This window comes from Pinus tabuliformis, chromosome 7 (assembly GCF_031772625.1).
Source record: "Pinus tabuliformis cultivar Carrire ecotype Pingquan chromosome 7, CPIR1, whole genome shotgun sequence".
NCBI lineage: Eukaryota > Viridiplantae > Streptophyta > Pinopsida > Pinales > Pinaceae > Pinus > Pinus tabuliformis.
The window spans coordinates 642,956,507-642,977,491 of NC_142293.1; the positions used below are offsets into that span (position 1 = coordinate 642,956,507).

At 39.6% G+C, this 20,985-nt stretch overlaps 1 protein-coding gene across 2 annotated transcripts in view; it reads left to right on the forward strand.

Moving 5' to 3' along the window:
* Window positions 1–20,985, forward strand: part of LOC149249092 (uncharacterized) — a 248,809-nt gene that overhangs the window by 211,146 nt on the left and 16,678 nt on the right. For both annotated transcript variants that reach the window (XM_089458634.1, XM_089458635.1), the window contains exons 5-6: window positions 13,452–13,517; window positions 13,656–13,747. In XM_089458634.1, coding sequence (XP_089314760.1) covers window positions 13,452–13,517; window positions 13,656–13,747 — 158 coding nt within the window. The remainder of the gene's footprint in view (window positions 1–13,451; window positions 13,518–13,655; window positions 13,748–20,985) is intronic.

A 20,985-nucleotide genomic window follows, 5' to 3' on the forward strand; every position in this document is an offset into this window, starting at 1 on the left:
CCACCAATCCATGCCCAAAAGTGCCCATGAAAAGTAGGGGAAATTACTCAACTATACTAATGAAAAGCCATACCTTTGGGGTTGGGAGGCCCACCTTCAAAAATACAATCTTAACAAGTGGGTGAGGGACGACATGGCTGACTCAGGTGGTGGAGATAATGGCACATCGAGCTATCTGGTGGCTGCAAGGGGCTGCCGGCTGAGGACCATCTACGAGAAAAAATTTCTCCTATATACACTACCCATGGGTGGTGGGTAACATTTGGCTCCAACTACGACATGAGCTCTCAGAGAGGTGAATGTAGCTACTCAAATGGGAGGTCATGAGAACACCAACAATCTCTTGGTACCATAGACCTGTTACCTGCACATATCAAAGACCAGGTACATGGGGAAACATGTTTTTGTGGTGTCTTATGATCACCCATGCTTAGTATTAGGCCATAAAAATCAACAAGAAAGTAAAATGGAAATTTAATTTAAATGCATCTAATCTATCATGAAAATATCACATGATGTTAGTTCTAATGAGAAAAATGAGCATGCAATGCATCCTACCCTAACATGCATGTTAGATCACCCAAATACTAAGTGTAATCATAGACCCAATGTAACCAGCATATCATCCAGTCAATATGAAAGCAACTGCCCTTATGCTCAGTCATGCAATAGATCCAAAGGCAGGGGTAGGAATGACAACATGGAAGGTCACAAGGGCAGGAGGCGGGAAAATGAAGTGAGCACGCATGGAGTATCACGGGGAAAGAGGGAGCCAAGGGATGCAATCTATACCACAGGATCCTTTCTTCCAACCAAAATATAGAGATATCAACAATTAAGCTCATAAACCTCTAGTGGATAGCAACCTCAGGCATATCATCCCCATTATGGTCCCCATCATTAATGTCATGTTTTATGACCACCATAGGGTCATGACTGGGAGGAAAGGGAGACTGATGACAAGGGGAGACACAACAAGTAGGTTGCTCATGATGATCATATTCAGAATCCTGAGGGTACGAGGTGGGAGGAGGGATACAACTAATGGATAGATCTTCCTCAACATCATACCTAGGAGGGGAAAAAGGATCATCAATGATGGTGCTAATGTGAGAAAGGGAAAGGTGCGGGCTCAGGGGTAATGTAGCTATGCTATCGGGATCCTGGGAAGGTATGGGAAAACAAGGCCTTCGTCAGTGTCATCATCAGTGTCATAAATGGGGCCTGTCATTTCCAATAAACCTTCTTCGTGTGAGGGAAAACCACAATCCTCCCTTTCAATGGTGTGAGTAGGGATATCATTATGAGTAATGTTTTGGAGAAAAGGAGAATCAATTTCAACCTCATTTTCTGTGTCAGTGTCATAAATTGGGTCACTGTGAAAATGACTTTTTCCCACATCTCATTTTCCATCATTAATGCACAAGAAATGAGAAATGTCATCTTCATAGTAAGCTACAATACTCATCTTCAAACCCCCTTTCTTGAATGTAAGCCTCCATTTCATCATGTTCATCCTTATGATCTTCAATGGGGCTCTCACTTATGTCATGCACATTCTCAATCCTTAGGTATGCATCTTGAAGGTCCTCTGTGGTATTATGGCTATCATGATCTTCTCTAGATGGATCCCCTTTGTCAGACCAGGTAGTAACTCCTCAACCAAAATTGATTCGTGCTTATTCCTTCAGGTAGGTCTTCATTAAATACATGAGGGAGAGACTGTTCAGTTCATCTCCCAATGACTGTTCATATTACTTATTTATCTATTTACATTATATTCACTCAATCATGAGGATTAGGTGTCAACATTCCCCCCCTTAATCTGAAGGGATGTTGGTGAGTCCAAGCATCATTGTGAATCGTTCAAGATTTTCTCTTCCAAGCGCTTTGGTGAAGATCTCTGCAATTTGCTCATTTGTGGAACAATGACGGAGATGGATTGTTTTGGCCTCAACATGATGTCGAATCAGATGATATTTAGTATTGATGCGCTTTGTTCGATCATGGAACTTTGGGTTCTTTGCCAACTTTATTGCAGAGGTATTGTCAATCATGAGTGGAGTTGATTGTACTTGTTTTACCTGCAAATCTTCAAGAATTTTCCTGAGCCACACAATTTATTTTGTTGCTTCAGTTGCTGCCACGTATTCTGCTTTTGTTGTGGTATCTGTTGGAACTGATTGTTTGCGTGATCTCCAGGAGACAACTCCTGATCCAAGACTCATAGCATATCCTGAAGTAGATACCCCAGTTTCTTCGTCTCCATCGAAGTCTGAATCAGAGTATCCAATCAAGTTGAAGTCGTCCACCTATGTATACTTGATTCCAAAGTCTTGAGTTCCCTTCAAGTACCTTAGAACTCTTTTTGCAGCAGACCAATGTCCCTAACAAGACTTTTGCATAAACCTGGAGAGGATTCTAACAGCAAACGAAATGTCTGGTCTAGTAGTAGTTAGGTAGTTGAGACTTCCTACAAGCTGTCTATACTTTGTTGCATCCTCAAATTCTTTTCCTTCAATAGATGTGAGCTTTAAGTTTTGTTCCATTGGAGTAGTAAGAGGATTGCATTCTGTCATGCCAAACCTGTTCAACAGATCTCTAATGTATTTCTTTTGAGAAAGAAATATGGACTTCGAATGTTGGGTTACTTCAATGCCAAGATAGTAATGAACATAGCCCAAATTAGTCATTTCAAAACTTTTCCCCAATTCCTTCTTTATGGATGCAATGTAGCTTTCATTGTTCCTTGTCATCAAAAGATCATCTACATATACCATAAGATATACCACTGTTTTGCCAACTTTCTTGACAAATAAAGTTGCATCATCAAGATCATAATGTTTGAAATTGAGTTTCAGAAGATGCTTAGTTAGTTTTTCATACCAGGCTCGCGGTGTTTGTTTGAGGCCATACAAGGACTTCACAAGTTTTCATACTTTATGTTCATGTCCTTTCACAGCAAATCCTTCAGGCTGAGACATAAAAACATTCTCTTTTAGATCTCCATTTAAGAAAGCAGTTTTTACATCCATTTGATGGACTTTCCAACCGTTCTGAGCTGCTAGTGCAAAGAGTGTCCGGATGGTAGCCCATTTTGCTGTGGGGGCAAAAGTATCCTCATAATCGACCCCTTCCTTCTGTGCAAAACCTTTTGCCACGAGCCTAGCTTTGTGCTTGTCAAGTGAGCCATTAGCTTTATACTTGTTCTTGTAGACCCACTTGCAGCCAATTGGTTTGGTTCCTAATGGAGGATCAACCAGCTTCCAAGTGTCGTTCTTTATAAGGGCATCATACTCCTTTTGCATTGCTTCTTTCCTCATCATGAGAAGCAACTTCTTTGAAGGAAGTTGGTTCAAAATCTGTATTCAAGTTCAATTCACAATCATAAGAAACATCCATATCAACAGGTGAATTAGAGTCATCCACATCACCTCCATTTTGCCGGTTTGAATTTCTAGTTCCTGTCTTTCCAACCTCATCAGGATGAACACTTTCAAGTGTCTTTGTTAGCCACTTTGGGGGACCTTTCTCAGATGGTCTAGGCTGCTCCGTTGATTGAGTTGGGACTGAATCAAGATTGAGTCTCCCAATTCTATCAATCACATCACTTAAAGCATCATTTGTTGTTGGGGTTTCATGCGGGGGAGAGTGTTCTTTAGAAGAAGATTCCACATGTTGATCTAGTATAGGAATCCCCCCTTCAAGATGTGGAATCTGATTATCAAATTCTTGAAATGATTTTGCTTTTGCGAATCTATCTAAGCGATCAAGTTGCCGCTCAACAACATGCTCAGTTTTGGATGATTCAAGAAAAATTACATCTCTAGATACAACAAACTTTTTATTTACTTCATCATAGAGATGGTATGCTTTGGAGGTGTTTGAATACCCCAGGAAGATACACTTATGACTTCTAGCACCAAGTTTGTTTCTATGTACCTTTGGTATCAAGGCATAACAGGTGGAACCAAAGACCCTGAGATGCTTTACCGAAGGAACATGCCCATACCACATTTCATATGGAGTCTTGTTTCTAATAGCATTAGATGGACATCTATTCTTTATATACGCAGCACATAGAACAGCATCAGCACAAAACATTATCTTTACATTTTTTAAGAAGAGCATGGATCGTACCATATTTAAGATTGTCCTATTCATTCTTTCAGCTACACCATTCTGTTGGGGATTATAAGGTACGGTTGTTTGATGTTTGATCCCATGTTGGCGAAGATAGTTTTCAAATTCATTTGATGTGTATTCTTTTCCATTATCGGTGCGAATAGACCCAATATGAGATTGTGCATCATTTTCAATCCATTTATGAAAATTCTTGAATGTTTGAAAAGCATCAGATTTGTTCTTCAATAAATAAACCCAACACATTATGGTGTAGTCATCAATAAATGTCATCATATATTTATTGCCATTTGCAGAAGGAATAGGCATTGGACCACATAAATCTGAATGAATGAGTTCAAGTTTTCTATGTGCTCTTGAATGTGAATCATGAAAACACTGTTTGCTATGCTTTCCTAGAATACAAGCATCACATTGCTTAAACTTCCTAGGGATTGTAGGGAAACCAACAATACCATTTTGTTGAAATTTGGTACCGGAGGACAGGTGGTTCCCTAAGGCTTTGATCTTTGGCCTAGGGAAAAATGTCCAAAAGAATTTAATTTTTCTCCTAAAGTGACTTTATAATTTTTATAAAGTCAAATCTAATTTAAAAGTGACTTTAAGTGATAAAGTCACTAAAGTCTAATTTTAAAGTGACTTTAATAAAGTCAATGCAAAATTAGAAAAGAAAAGTGACTTTGGAAATAAATGACTAAGTGGGTCTTTATTAAAGTGGGGTGAATTAAAAAATAGAAAGTGAGATTTAAATGAGCATTTAATCTTAGCCCTAGATCTCAATCTATTTCAGCCATTGGATTTAGGGATCACCCAAAAATTCACTTAGGGTTAGATTAAAGGAGGAAAAGGAGGAAAAGTTCATTCATTCTTTCATGAGCAGATTGGGAGAAGGAGAGCAAGAGAGCAAGGGAGATTTCTGGGCAGGGAGGAGAAGGAGACAGCAGCTTGGCACACATTCCAAGGCAGCATTCCAGCAAGTCCATACAGCTGAGTTAGCATATAGTGAAAGGCAGATTTTTGGGCACGATTTTCAAGGAGGCCGTACAGCAGTTTGCACAGAAATCGAGGAGCAGAAATCTGAGTTTGCTGGCACGATTTTCAAGGAGGCTGTACAATAGATTTTCAAGGAGGCCGCACAACGATTTTCGGCATAGAAATCGAGGAAATCGTACAGTAGAATTTCTGGCAGCTTGCACGGTTTTCTAGGTAGGCTGTACAACAGAATTTAAGGTTGAAAATTGGCACAGAAATCGAGGAGGACGTACAACATTTATTGTTGTTTACAAGTTTTTCCAGTTCGCTGTGAGGCACGGAAAACGAGATAAGTTGTAAAAGTCAGTGTTGAAAATATCGGTGTCGGCAAAATATCGGCGAGGGTCCAGAAAATATCTTATCGGCAATATCGGCAAAAATATCGGCAAAATATCGGCAAATATCGGCAAGCATAAAAAATAATTTTTTCAAATTTTTAAATATAGCCGATATTTTGCCGATATTTTCAAAATATCGCGATATTTTGCCGATATTTGCCGATATTTGCCGATATTTTCTCGGCGATATATCGTTTTGCCGAAAATATCGCGATATTTCCGAATATCGCCGATATTATCAACAGTGGTAAAAGTTTACTTGTTGATTTTTTGCTGAATATTTTTCACTGTAAAAAGCATTTTTCAGAAATAAGAAAGAGCTCTCGAACTGGTTTTCCCCAAGAGTTGTAGGGGGTTTTTCCAGGGTCACCTTGACAAAAAATTACTGTGTTTAAATGTGTTGAATAGCTGTTTATATGTACTGATTTTTATATTTCTGCATTTTCCAGCATTCTGTAAAATTTTCAGAATTTGTGTTTTCAGCAAAATTTATTTTTCAGTTGTTGAATGTATGGATATGGAAAAGGGCATTTAACTATTATGGGAGAAATAAGGGGAAACTGAAAATCGGGGTGGGAAATAAGAAATTTTTACACATTTTTCTTCAACAAGCGGAGGCTGTCATAGTTAAAATGTCCAAATCTAGCATGCCATAATAAACTTGATGGAAGTGTACCTTCTTCATGATGAGAATTGTATGAGAAATGTTGTGCACGAGCAGAGGTTCCTTGCAGCTTGAGAAGCCTTTTTTCTTCTATTCCCCTCATGACAAGAGTGGTCAGATGCTTTTCTTACCTCAAGCTTGCCATAAAACATATGAATGGAGTGACCTTGCTGGCGAATGTGGACCAAGGACAACAAGTTTCCCTTGAGCTGTGGGAGATATAGAACATGATGCAGAAGAAAGTCTGGAAGACCAAACAATTTAAGCCTGATTGTGCCAAGCCCTGATGGCTTGATTTTTGATTGGTCTGCAAAGTATACTGCTCCATCAACATTGTCAGTAAATTCTTCAATTTTTTTTTTTCTATGAGTCATGTGGCAAGTTGCTCCTGAATCAAGCAACCAATCATTTTTCCAAGAAGCAAGTGAAGCATTAAATAAATCTTCATTTACTCCAATGTTACATTGTGCCACAACATAGTGAGCGGATTCAGGTGCTTTACCTTTATCTGTATCATCAGTTTTACCTTTCTGTTGGTTTCTTTGCTGCTCAATTTTGTCCCATGGTAGCTTGCATGTAGAGGCATCATGTGATCCATTTCTTTTGCAGTGAATGCAGTGCAAATCTACCTTTTCTTCTTGAGAATGTTTGCCCCCCTGCCTCTGAAATATCTTCCTCTTCCTCTTCGACCACCTTTTCCTCTTGTAGAATCTTGAGCAGGATGCTTTTCTTTATGGGTAAGGCACACAACCTCTTCAGAAGATTCAGGGCTATCTTATTTCCAAAAGCTTTCTCTCTTTCAGCAAACTTTTTCACAAGAGAGTCAAAGGTGATATCTTTGAGATTTCCATTTGCTTGCAATGACTCAAGATAATTGGAGTAAGTAGGATAAAGTGCCTTGAGAAAAGCGATAAGAGGAATATCCAATTCAACCTTAGTGGATTTGATATCATGCATTATAGACTTTACTTCAGATGCAAGAGCAAGAGGATCATTATTTTGCAGTTCAAGAGTGAAGAGTTTAATCATGAGTTGAACAACTTCAAGTGCAGAATGTGAGTCATAGAGTTCTTTCAGCTTTTGTAAGGCTTCAAAGGCAGTTGAATATGACGAAATATGGCGACTCACCTCTTCATTTACAGATGCTGCGATTAATGCATAAGCTTTGCTGTTCTTGTTTTCCCAAATGATGAGCTCTTTGTCTGAGGTAGGCTGTACTGGTTCATTGTCTCCATCTCCGACACACACTCCTTTCCACAACTCATTGAAAATGAGGGTGTGTTTTATCATCCGGGACCATTCAGGATAGTTGTCCTTGCCAGTGAGAACTATTCCCACCATGGATATGATTGAATGCATTTTGTAAAAAAAAAATACTTCTGTTGGCAAAAATCTGTGTACTGTAAAAATTGATTATGGATTTTTTAAGTTTTTTTTGTGCATATACCTCTTGAAAATGTACAAACAATTAACAAGCCCAACACTTCGGTAAATTTTGCTTATTTTAAAGAAGTTATTTTGAATAGAAAAAAAATACCTCTGCTATGTCTTCCGACTTTGATTTTTCTTGATCCCACTAAGTGACGTCTTCTTTTCACTTAGTTTAGGGCAATAACGTCTGAGTCAGGAAAAAATCACTGGAAACATTAGTGCGCTTCTGTTAGGGTAGACTTGTTCCAACTCCACATAAAACTTCTGTAAACGCCTCTACAAATATTTCGGGCTACAACAGTAATCAAAATTTTAATGCAGCTTTAAAAAACGGTTCACTCTGTCACATTTACTCTTAGTAGCAAAAATACTGTCTGCAATTGTCGTACGCGTGAATCTTCGTTCGAGGATTTCTCTACTGCACAGATGGTAAAACGAGTTATTCTTCTCCGATGGTAGTGTGGGCTTCCCGACGTCTGTTTTTTTCTTTACCAATGCAGCAGAGATTCATTCGATGGAATGGAGATAGCGTGGATGAATAATCTCATGTACCGGATCCATGATTTCTAAGATCCCAACAGGAATTCTGTGCATGACCTTAGAAAGTCCAAGGTTCGAATCTCACTGTGCATGCACCTGCTATTCAGCGACGTGGTTTCCAGCAATACCAGCTAGACCACGGAGAAGAACCGTTAGAGGGCGGACTGGTCTATGCGCAGCGTTTAGACAGTGGCAGTGACTGTGGAGGGGACAAAGGGACAGAGAGCCCAACAGTGGACAGACTGCATGAAACTAGCAGAAGGGAGTTACAAGACTATGCCAAAAATGGAGCTGGCTCTAATACCATGTCAGACCAGGCAGTAACTCCTCAACCAAAATTGATTCGTGCTTATTGCTTCAGGTAGGTCTTCATTGAATACATGAGGGAGAGATTGTTCAGTTCATCTCCCGATGACTGTTCATATTACTTATTTATCTATTTACATTATATTCACCCAATCATGAGGATTAGGTGTCAACACCCTTCTTCTATACATTCCTCACTTTTATGATGATCCTTCACATTTGAACTTTCTTCATTGTCACCTTGATCATCCAATTGACTACATTGTGTGGGGCTTTGCAACTGATTATAATATTTTTCATTGATTAGGTCAGTCAGAATATTGAAAGCACAAGTTAGGCAACAAAGTCAAAGAGACAACTAGGATCCTTCTCATAGGCACACATCATTATGTAGAGTTGTTTTTGTGTTGACCTATGAAACTTGAGCATGAATTCCTTATCCATGTTTTCCAATAAATCTTCATAAAACTCAACATATTTGTCCACATTCTTTTGTAGTTCTTGAAGATCTTGATCATTGAGTTTTGCAAATGGAGAGCCAAGGGTAATTTCTCTTTGACAATAATCCATTTTTCATGATTTTGCATATTAGGATCAAAATGGAGTTGCCAGGGTGAATTAAAATGCCTTGATAGATGCTTGCTTCACCCTACAAGCATTAACTTTGAAGTTCAATGAAGAACTAGGGCTTTGTTCTTCCAATGGAGTCACCAAGAATGATATGTCAATGATGTTGTAAGGGAAACAAGACACACGTCTCGTGTTCCCGGTAATGTTGCCAAAAAATGTTACTGCTCAAACTAGCAGCGATCTTAAGAGGGGATCCTATAGGGTAACTACTAGGTCAAGGGTAACAATGGAGCGATAGCCCACTGTCACCTCAGCTAAGGCTCCTTGTGCTTTACAGACTTTCACCAACGGGAGGAGACTCAGTATAAGAAGAATCACAATAATGGATGTGTCAATGAGAGGATAAAGGGTGATTCCCAAGGCCTATTTGTAAGAGAGACTCAATTATGTGGCTTTCTTGCTTGGAAAGCAAGGTGATAGGCTCACTAGGAAGGGATAAGAGGATTCTCGAGGCTAGGTTTTGGGAATGTATCTTATAAAGATGATTCCTAGGCCTAGATATCCTTATGGAGACCTGGTCTTTATGTGATCTTTGCGGAGTTGAAGTTGTAAAGTTGTGGGACCACACGGGACCAAGTGGACCCAGTGTTAGCTCAAGGAAGTGGAATTGATCAACCAAGGAGGGGCTTGACCTAATTAGGCAGTTCGATTTTGCAAGAAGGATGTTCGATTCAGCTTCCAGAGGCCAGGAAAAGTTCTAGGAGGCCAGAAGAATCGCTTCTAGTAGTAGCAACAGGCTATATGTCACATTAGAGGCAACTTCTGGACAGTACGAGTGGGGCCTGCGGAGAAGGCTAATGCAGGGGGTTCTAGAGCCAGTTCTGAGGCTCAATTTGTTGCGGGATTGCTTGAGGGTAAATTCCCTCATATATATATATATATATATTTCTTTTTTTTTGGATAGAAATTTATGCTTGACGTCATTTTATTATACTCAGAATTTCTGCTGCTGCATAAATAATAAAACCCTCAATTGCTGCACTGGTTTTCCCACATTGGGTTTTTCCGGGGACAATTGTCCAAAAATAACAGTGTCACAATTTTTGTGTGTATGCTAGAATTTCTCAATTTCCTGTTCTTTACTTTCTGCAGTATTTTTATGGTGAAAATTGCAGTTGTGATTTTATTCATTGTTTGTCGTAGCAAATAAACTGCATAGTTAAATTTACAGCTAGGAGAATAATTTCCAGTTGCTGCAATAGATGAAATTTTCACAGAGACTTCAACGACCAAGATTAAAACTTAATTGATGGTTGAGATCATCTCCAAGTCAATCAGTGTGAGTTTATGGAGAATTCTCACCTTTCTCAATTAATTGCTATTAATTAATCGATTTCCCTAAGTTAGACTTAGGCATTTTTAAATTATTGATCAATTAATTTAATTGAGTTGTCTCTACGTGAAATTTCCAGAAACAATTTCTGGGTTTTGGAGAACTTGTGTTTTAGCCTCTCCACAAAGTTTGAGACTAGAACACCATTCAATACTACAAAAACTAACAAGGTGAAAGGAAAAGACATATCAAGTGAGCACAACACAGTGAGATAGTGAGGATCTCAGTGATTGGGTGGAAAAGGACATTTATCCAAGTGTGCAGATTTCAAAGGAAGAGAGCAAAGGATAGCAAGAGAAAAAGATCTTGCAGCCAACAAGATCATAGGATAGATCTTGAGTGATCTGTAGCAGATTTGAGTTCGTACAACACACAAGTTTGGTGGGCAGAAACTGTACAGTTCCCAAGAATTTAACACGTGTGTGGGCAAGGATAGGAAGAGGCTCGGGCAACACTTTTGAAGTCATAGATAGTGTAGTAGGGGCCATACAATGCACACATGCCACCTGCAAAGGTCTTACAAATTGCAGACTATCACATTTACGCAGGTAGAGAAAGAGAGATTAGGGGCAAGGACATTACCAATGTTGTACGAAGCAGGTGCATTTTTGATAAGCAAAGTGTTGAAAGTGTCATTTTACAAAATTCCTCAGAAGCGAAGCATCTTGGAAGCATCTATTATACATATGTTTATATTCAAAAAATATGTCCATACTGCCAAATTAGTTGCAGAATATATGAAAGCATGCATATTTGTACATAAGATAGAAATGGCATCCATAGTATATTAATGATTAATTATTTGAGCATCAACCATATAGAATCTAGATTCTATCGATTACAAACAAACATACATAGTTTTAAGTCATATAATAGAAAGTAGATCATTAAGATGTAGAATGAAATAGTAGGTTATCTAGCAATTGTCAACAATAACATGATCAAATCGTTATATTTACAAAATAGATCGTCTACATGCCAAAATATGAAGACCAAAAGGTCCAAAACAATAAATTGAGCTAGTTGCTAAACACCTCTCTATAGAAGAAGTGTTCACCAATTGTGAAAGCACCCATGTTGCCAAATATTGTAGCTATGGGGTAGCACCGCCATGCATGTTCCACCACTCCTTGACAAACAATGTTCCACCATCACTTATATTGGGATCCTCATCACTAGTATCACCCTTCATTCTTCTCCTCTTGTCTAGCCTTTGTCTCTACGTCGATTCTCTAGGGACATCAATCAACACCACCCAATTTTGATCAAATTGCCTAATCCAATCCTTAAAATATAGTAGAAAAACCTTAAGATGCCTGATCAATGATTTTGATTTGAGTGAAGGGAGACATTTTTCCTAAGGCCATGACAAAGGAGTTTAAAAATCAACACCACCAACACGGGGATACATATATGGCTTGATGCTATTGATCAAATGCCAATCACATACCCTCATATGTGATGGAATCTAATGAAATGTAGGAATTCCATTGATCCTGAAATCTTGAAAACTGTTAAAGTCTGCTAGATTTTGAGTGGGATTTAAAATTGTACTTTCTCCATATGAAATTTAATGAGGTCAGAACCAGTCTCAAATATTTGGAGTCAATTGTCACTTTAAGAATTTAACATTACCATTAGGAAGCATCTAGAGAGCATCCAGGAAGTATGGCAGAAGCAAAGATCAGCACATGAGAGAATGGTTCAACACGTGGCAGTTCTGAATTTGCAGGAACTGTGCAAATTGAGCCTGAAGTGTGGTTCTGTTTTTTGGGAGCGTGGTTCCGGGGACACTTCTGCCACAGTTCTGCATGGTGCACGGCTCTGGGGTCCCATCACCTGTGCATGGGCCGGGGTGGATCCTGCAACACTGGACCATATAACTGCAGCAGGGAAGGTTTTTCTCAGCTGATTAAAGTCAGGTTTTCATAATTTTCCTCAATGGGCATTTAATTTCCCAGGTAGGGAATCCCTTGTATGCTATAGAACTGAAGTTAATGGACAGCAGATTTTAAGGCCAAATTTTTCTGTATGCATGCATATGAGATTGGCTAATTTTTGCTTCTGCTGTTTTATCTTTGATTTACCTGTTAAAATCTCAGCAATGCATTTTATTCAGTAATCTGCAATTTAATTTATTTAACTGCAAGGTAATTACTAGTTAGCAATTTGCCAGCAGCTGGGGTTAGGAAGGTTTAACAAGGGTCAGCCCTATTCACAACATCCCTACTTAATTTGAAAAGAAGGCCTTGGAGAAAAGGCATTACAACACAACTTCCCCCTTAATGTTGAATGTGAACCATATAGTAAAGATATAAACCCCATGAATGTGATATCTCCAACACCAACACAGTTCCACAACATGGTGAAGGTGGCCTTTGGCAGAGTATAGAAGCATGCTACCCAGCTGAAGGAATGAACAAAATATGCTTTCATTGAAAATATTTTTCCCCAAATAAGTTGTTACAATGATAAACTCTGAATTGGAAGAGAATTTGCATTCAAATATTTGTCAGTAGTTATATTTGGGATAAGATACAAGGAACTTGACATGTTTGAGAGCTTTTATCCTTTATTTGCACCTACATAATTTGTTGGACTGCCCTGTTAAAGTTCACGCTTTTTTGAAGAGCACAAAAACACTATTTCTTACCACTTTTTTTGCTAATTAACATTATAAACAACAGTAATTCTGCCCATGGTATGTATTCTTCTAGCACACTCACGAAGATAATGCCCTGATGTAACTTTGATCCCAAGAAAGCGCCTCTTTCTGTATCTCATCAGTCCAACAGTTATTTTGCTTATGAAAAAGATTTAGTTGTATTATGTATAAATATTTCATAAGTATGCACCTGAAACTTGAAATGGTCACTGGTGTGGTTTTCTCATAGTTTTCTCTGTTCTATATTTCCATATAATCCTTTATCCATATGCATGTCTATTATATCCATTTGTTATTAGTTTATAACATCTATAGTATAAGTTTTGATAACTATCTTGATGTAAATTCTTTCTAATCTTTTCTTGGCAGTTGATGGGAAGTATGCATACAGTTAACGCCTTCTTTCTTATTGTTGACTCTTGTCTCAATAGTATGGTATGTATAATGTATGCATTAACTGAATTAGATTTCGATAAAAGTATGGGTTTTGGCTAAGTGATTACATTAGAAGTTCCCTTTCTAAGAAGCAGCACCTTTTAAAATCTTATGTGGTGGAGCTGGTTTTGATGACAGCAATTCCCTTGGTTCCGAGGTGCATATTTTGTGCTGTGGACTGCAGTGTACGTCATTTTCCAATGGATTCTCCATGCCTGTGGTTTCACATGGTAAATTACTTTGTATTTTTCCTTTTTCTTTTTTTCTGAGAAAATAAAAAACTTCTAAGCTGATAAAATAATGGCCTCTTTTTGCAAATTTTTGAAGAAAGTTAATTCGTCTTATTTCTTTTCTGTTGGTTAGTTGTATCATTGCTGGAAAAAATTATTTCTTATATCCATAGCCATTCAAGTCGAAGTTCAACTCCCATGATACATTTATGGTCTCTTTGCTTAGTTTTTCTATGCATTTCCTAGGTCTGAATATTTTCTTAAGTAATGCACTGTTAATTGAAGTTAGAGATGGAAGGGTTCTGCTAAATTTAGAGGTGCGCAAAATTTGGTAGTGGAACCCACAAGTGAAGCTAAGACACAGTTATACTTTCACTTAATTTTGACTTAGGAATTCTAATTTTCGTATAGTCAAAAAGTAAATCGATCTCAGCAGTTCGACTTGAGTTAATGAGCCAGTTCGATTTGAGTTAATGACTTGATTTGATGGGCCAATTTGATTTTATAAAAAGGGAACGGTGCAGAGATTGCTATCAATCATTACGCACTAGAGACTTGTGTGTTTTAGCTCAGCAAGAAGAGATTCTAGTTCAGTGGCAGAGAGACAAAGGCCAAATAGCCTTGGGGTTTTCTTTAGTAGCGTGATCGCTTTCCAAGGCCGAGTCAGCATACGCAAGAGGGCCAAATAGCCTGTACGAGTCTATATAGCTGCGTATGTAGAGGCCGAGTTGGTTAGAAAGACGCAGAACACTGTGTTGAGGGACAACGAATTGAAGGGGAATTTTTCACAGTGTTAGTAATCAATTTTCTGAGATTTTTGCTGAGCAGAATAATAATAAAACACACAAGTAGGTAGGTTTTCCCCACTTGGGGTTTCCTGGGTAAATTCCGGTGTATTATTTATTGTGTGCTTGTGTCTTCGTGATTTTATTTTCTGCTACTATTATTTGTTAGAATACTCAACATATTTAGTATAAGAGTTTGGAGTTCAGTTTTCAGTTTTCTCATCTCAAATTTTTTGTTAAATTAGCAGCCGAGTCTTAGAAAGCTAACATGGTATCAGAGTGAGTCTCTGATCGAAGATCAGAAAGTGTGTTATTTTCCCGAGCAAATAAAAAATGCAGGAAAGGGGATGCAGTTCATTTCAGGGTTGTGCTAGAGTTTATGGCTGTGTGACCAAGGTATAATTTGTGCAAGGGTTTTTCAAGTAGACTCTGCTCGAGGGTTCTGAGCAGTTTGAACTTGCAGAATGACGTATTTGGGGCTGAGATTTGAGGACCACCTTGAAGGGGCCTCAAATTTCTGTTCTTGGAAAGAGAGGATTGGTGTAGTGCTTGGGGAGCAAGGAGTGTGGGAATTTGTGGACAGTCCACTAGCCCAACTAGAAGACCCTGGCCTAGCATAATAAGGAAGCAAAGGCCAAAAGAATAATTCTTGAAGGAGTCAAGGATCACATCATACCTCACCTTTTCGGAAAGAAGACAACTCAGGCCATGTGGAAAACTATCTTATAGCTATACCAGGGTTCGAGGGAGACCAGGAAGACTAAGTCTGAGTCTGTGATTTCTTACCTGACCAGATTCACCCGAGTGAAGGACGAGTTAGTTGGGGTTGGAGAGTATCTCAGATAGAGATCTTGTCAGTTTTGCACTATTGGGCTTTCCCAAGTCATGGGAAAACTTCACTAATGCAATGAGTGGCAGAGAAAAGCTTCTAGATTGGGAGAGACTATGGAGTAATTGCGTGCAAGAGGAGATCTGGAAGCAAGCTAAATTTGGGTCTCATGCGAAGACTGAGGAAGAGGAAAACTTTGCCCTAGCTGGCAAAGGGAGCAAGGCCAAGGGCAAGAAAAATCTAGGAGTGGTTGAGTCCAGCTCAGGAGGAAAGAAGAAGAAAGATCTCAACAAAGTGAAGTGCTTCTCATGCCATCAGTTTGGGCACTATTCCACCAAGTGTCCAAAAAGGAAGACGAGATCCAAGAAGGATCATGTTGCTACACCAACAAAGGTGGAGGGGTTCACTTCTCAGTTTGAGGAGTTTTCGCTCATAGCTTCCATGGAAAGCTCAGTGGCCAGCAACATGTGGTCTTCCCCTCTTAGTGAGGAAGATGTTCTCCACTATACCCATTTGCTTCCTGAAGTAGACAAACTTTACCCTACCCTAGGCCTTTGTGAGTATATCTGTAGCCTACTAATCTATAGGAACATGTTGTAGCCAAACTGATCCACACTGAACACAATCCCTGATTCTCTTGCTACATGTTGTAGCTGAACCATGTTGTGCTTCCATTGTGCTACTCTGATCTCTCACTGCAACTCTATGTACTGATTCACTGCTACTATGATGCTTGGGCTCCTGTAGCAAAGATAATGATCCAACTGAGAAATCACATATGCAACAATTGGATCTGATCTAATTGATCAAAGCCTCCTTGGCTACAATCTAGATCTCCTTGTTGCTATATCCTCAGACCGCTCGATTTGACATACTGGAGTGTCATACTCCTCCTGGAGGTACAACTGCTATCAAGTGTGAATTCATCCTCCAATCTGGAAGACAAATCCTTGATCTCTGCCAAAACTGTTGTTTGCTTCCCTTTCTTGTCCTCCTTCCTCTTCAAACGCTGGTTGATACAGTGACCGAGCTCACCTTTGTCGAAACACTTGACCTTTGACAGATCTTTCTTCTTCTTTTCTCCTTTAGAGTCTTGTCCCTAGTTGGGACTCTTCTTTGCTTTTCCCTTCCTTGTAAGAGCGACGTTCTCCAACTCCTGTACCTTTAGTCCCTTGCCACTTCTACTGGTAGTGTCATCGAGGAGGCTGAGCCTCAGGTCCTTTTGGGTGAAATCACTCCACAGGCATTCCCAATTTGGAAGCTTGTCATGCCTATAGATCACTTGGATGAACATACGCCATTCCTTGGTAAACCTATTGAGAGCTATCCACACAAGCTCATCTTCTGCTAGCTTCTCTCCAACTGCTGCAAATTCATCTCTGACCAACTGAATCCTGGTGAGATAGCTCGTTACGTTCTCACCCTTGTTCAACTTGACTATTGTCAACCTCTCCTTGAGTATCATCTTCTGGTTCTCGGAAGGATCCCAGTACAAATTTCCTATGGCATCCCACATCTTTGCAGTAGTCTTCTCTGCGATATGCAGAAGTTAGAACAATATGATCTCGTATATGATCAAGAATTATCATCTTCACCTTTTCATTATCCCTTATGTAGTCATGAAACTGGATGGGATCTGTTGACACAATAATAACTGCTATAGCAAACTCTTTCAGACTGTACTCGTCCATTAGAAACAACATCCTGGCCTTCTAGATGCTAAAGTTGGAGGCTCCATCCAAACTCTCTTGGTCCCTCAATTGTTGCGGCCATCTCAGGAAAATCTGTGAAACTCTATAAACTGGAGAGTTCTCACTATAACTGGCAAATCGATCTAGAAACACTAATTTTCCTATGCAATAACCAAATCAGACTCCTACAAACTCTCATCCTCTGCCTATAGCTTGCACTAGATGTTGTAACTTGCATTAGATCCTGCAACTCGTATTGGCAACTGAGAAATGCTTCCAGAACTTCGTTCTGACGAATACATTGCTTCCCTCTGTCCTCTGAAGCTACTCACACCTCCTTCCAGTACTAGAAATGGAATTACTGCTTTAGCAATGCGAACTGGGTAAATTGGCTATTCGTACTGCTTGCTACAACCCTCTTGTTGAAGTTTCTAAGTTTACTTAGTTTAGAAACCTTTCATGCACCTTTTCTGATTTATTCCTACCTACTTGTTATTTTTCTTTAACAAGTTATTTACAAAGTAAATACTAAAAATAAACACCAGTGCATGCTCAACATATTACAGATCAACAACTAAAAGAAACAAGAATAAACACACCACATGACACCATTATTTTTGGACCAATGTCCCCAGAAAAACCCAATGCAGGAAAACTGGTGCAGCTATCGGAGGGTTTCTTACTAAGCAATATCAGAGTACAATCTGGGTGTCGAAATTGGCCTACCCAACAAAGAATTTCCTTAGCAGCTATACCTCACAGTTTGAGAGAAATCTCCTGGCTGAAACCTTGGAAAACCCTTTCGGCAGCTCATCAGCACAAAATTGCTCTGCAACCCTAGCGTCTGCCCAATCTGGACTGCGTCAGCCCCTCTCTGTCTCACACTGGCCCTGCGTCAGCCTTTCTTAGCCTGCGTCAGCCCCAGGAGGCCTTGCGTCAGCTCTAGAAGCCTCTGCGTCAGCTACACTGGCCCCTCTGGTGCTCTGCGCGGCACTTGGCTGCCTTGCGTGGCCCTGCGTGAGCCCTTGCTGGCTCTGCGTCACTCTCCTTGGCTGATGTGTTGCTCTCCTAGCACAATCTCTGCCTTCTCTGTTTCTTTGTACTCAATGCCCCTCAGTTGCTCTCTCGATCACTGATTTTATCTCTCTTAGCAAACCCCGCTCTAGAGAATAGAATGACTGATCATCTGGTGTGTTCTCCTAGTGACCTCAAGCTTCCTCTTATACTTTTCCTATTGACATCTCAACGGCCGAGATTAAGTCCCTAATCAACGGCTAAGATTAGATCTGGCTTAATCCTTGTCTTTTGGACCATTCTAACACAAATTCATATTAATACACATTAATATTTTATTTTCCCTAGGTTTAGACTTAGGGACTCCATTAAAAATATTAATTATTTTAATATCTCTTGATCTATTTAGAATCTGCCCAAACCCTTTCTGGGTATTGGAGATCTCATGTGCCCCAACCTCTCCACCAAATTTCGTGGCTAGAGCACATCCGATGCTACCCCAAATCAACACTTCTCTCTCTAGGTTGTATTCGTCCTTCTTTGACCCTGAGAGTACTAGAGAAATGAATAAACTGGGTTGAAACCCTTGTGTGCTTTCTCTTCCTTGCCCTGTGTTGATCTGCTATTGCAAATCACTTTTGCTACAAACCCTCTGCGCTAGTTCTACTTTGCGAAATATGATTTACCTCCAAAAACCCTTTCTGACAACCTCATTGCCTGTTGCCCGCTATTGATACAACTCGCACTTTCTCCAGATCACCTCCCTAGACTGGAAATTGAAATGTTGGCTCTGCAATTTGCACTGCCTGGCTGGCCTGCACAGATCTTCTCTTTAGTGCTTCTGATTTCCCTATCTACACCAATCTTGCTCTAGAGCCTCTTTAATCTGATATGTTCTGATACCATGTGAAATTTCCACGATTGTAGTGAATGGGTATTATTCTCCAAACTTGTGCAATTTATTTGTCTTCTGGAAATAAATATTATGACAAATAACGAACAATTCAATACTGCAATCTTCACAAATACAAATATTCTACGGAATATAAAATATGGAACTGAGAAAACAATGCACACACAATAATTTTGACATTGTTATTTTTGGACAACAGTCCCTGGAAAAACCCTAAAGGGAAAGCCAATGCAACAGATGAGGGTTTTATTATTATTCAACAATTTGAGAAATATTACAATTGGTTTCCTTACACTGGCAAACCTCTGACAAATAATAGTCTCCACTTGAAAAATATAATGGAGACTTACTATCTCCCTCTGCAACTGATCTGGCCTTCCCCAGCCAATTCACATTCCTTCCTAACACTCGCACTTCTGCCCAGAAATGCACACTATTGGCTTTGGAAATTCACTCAACCAATGGGATTACTTCACAGCAAGTCGTATTGCCTCCCTTTGACTCCTAGACCCACTCGCTCTGCCTCAAGTAAAGAGATCTGACAACTGGCAACTGAAACATGGTCTCTCCCGCAACTCGCACTAGGAAAACTGACTACTTGCACTAGCTAATGTGGCCTCCTTTGCAAATGAATTTGGCCTCCCTTTCCTGTCATTTTGACACTCGAAAATATTGAGGAAATCTCCTTTAGAATCCTATTCCCAAATCTCTGCTGAACCCCTACTACTGACTCTCTCCCTTACTTCAACTGCACCCTTGCTGAGACACTGCAATTGGGTAGTCGAACTGCTCTTAATAAACTGTCTTCTCCAACCCCATTGACCCTGCTCTTATAATCTTTTGTTGGGCAACTAACGACCATGATCACATCTCAATCGATGTCTATGATCATTTTGACTCAGTCAATTAACTTTTCTGGAAGTCTTTAGAGCAAAATCGACCTCCCTCAATTAATTTAGTTTAATTAACCACTTTTCCTAAGTTAGACTTAGGAATATTTAATTATAGGCTAATTAATCTAATTGAGATAGTTCTAAGGCTTTTCTAACGAAACAATTTCTGGGTTTTGGAGATATCGTGTTCTTTAGCCTCTTAGACACGATAGAAACTAGAACACCTCCTCGTTGCTACTCCAAAAACTAACAAAGCACTTCCTATTTCTTCTTCCGCTGGTGGTGGGTGGAGCTTCATGCTCCTCATTCTTCCCCTATTGCTCCATCTGCTGTGAACTCTCCTCTGCACCTGTACTCATACTAATGCCTTGAGATTGAGATCCTTTTTCAACTATTGGAGCTTTTGTTGGCCCACTCTGATCATTTGCTAGTAACTCACGAGATCTTTTCAAGGCTTTCTCCTCCTAGAATTTCACATCCCGTCTCACGATGATCTTCCTGCTGCTAGGAATATAGATCCTATATGCCTTGGACGTTTCGATGTATCCAACGAAAAATCCCTTCTTTGCAGTCCTATCCAACTTAGTGTGTTTGTCATCTGGCACATGGCAATAAGTTATACTGCCAAAGATTCTGAAGTGTCCAACCTCTGGCTTCTTTCTTGTAAAAGTCTCCTCAGGTGTGATTTTCCCCAGTGCCCTTTGAGGAACTCTGTTATGAATATACATTGTTGTACTACACGCCTCTACCCAGAGAAACTTATGCAAATCCTAGTCATACAACATCGCCCTGGCTGCTCCAACTATCATCTTGTTCTTCCGCTCTGCAATCATGTTCTGTGGTGGGTTGTATGGAGTTGTCCATTCTCTCCTGATGCCCTCCTTCGCATAGAAGCCCGTGAAGACCTTATCTGTGTACTCACCTCCATTATATGTATGAAGCACCTTTATCTTTCTTCCTGTCATGTTCTCCACAAGAACCTTAAACTCTTGGAAGCGACTGAAAACTTCATCCTTTGTCTTCAAGAAATATATCCAGGTTTTCTTGGAGAAGTCGTCAATGAAGGTTGTAAAATAATAATAACCCCTGAGATATTTTGTAGACAATGGGCCA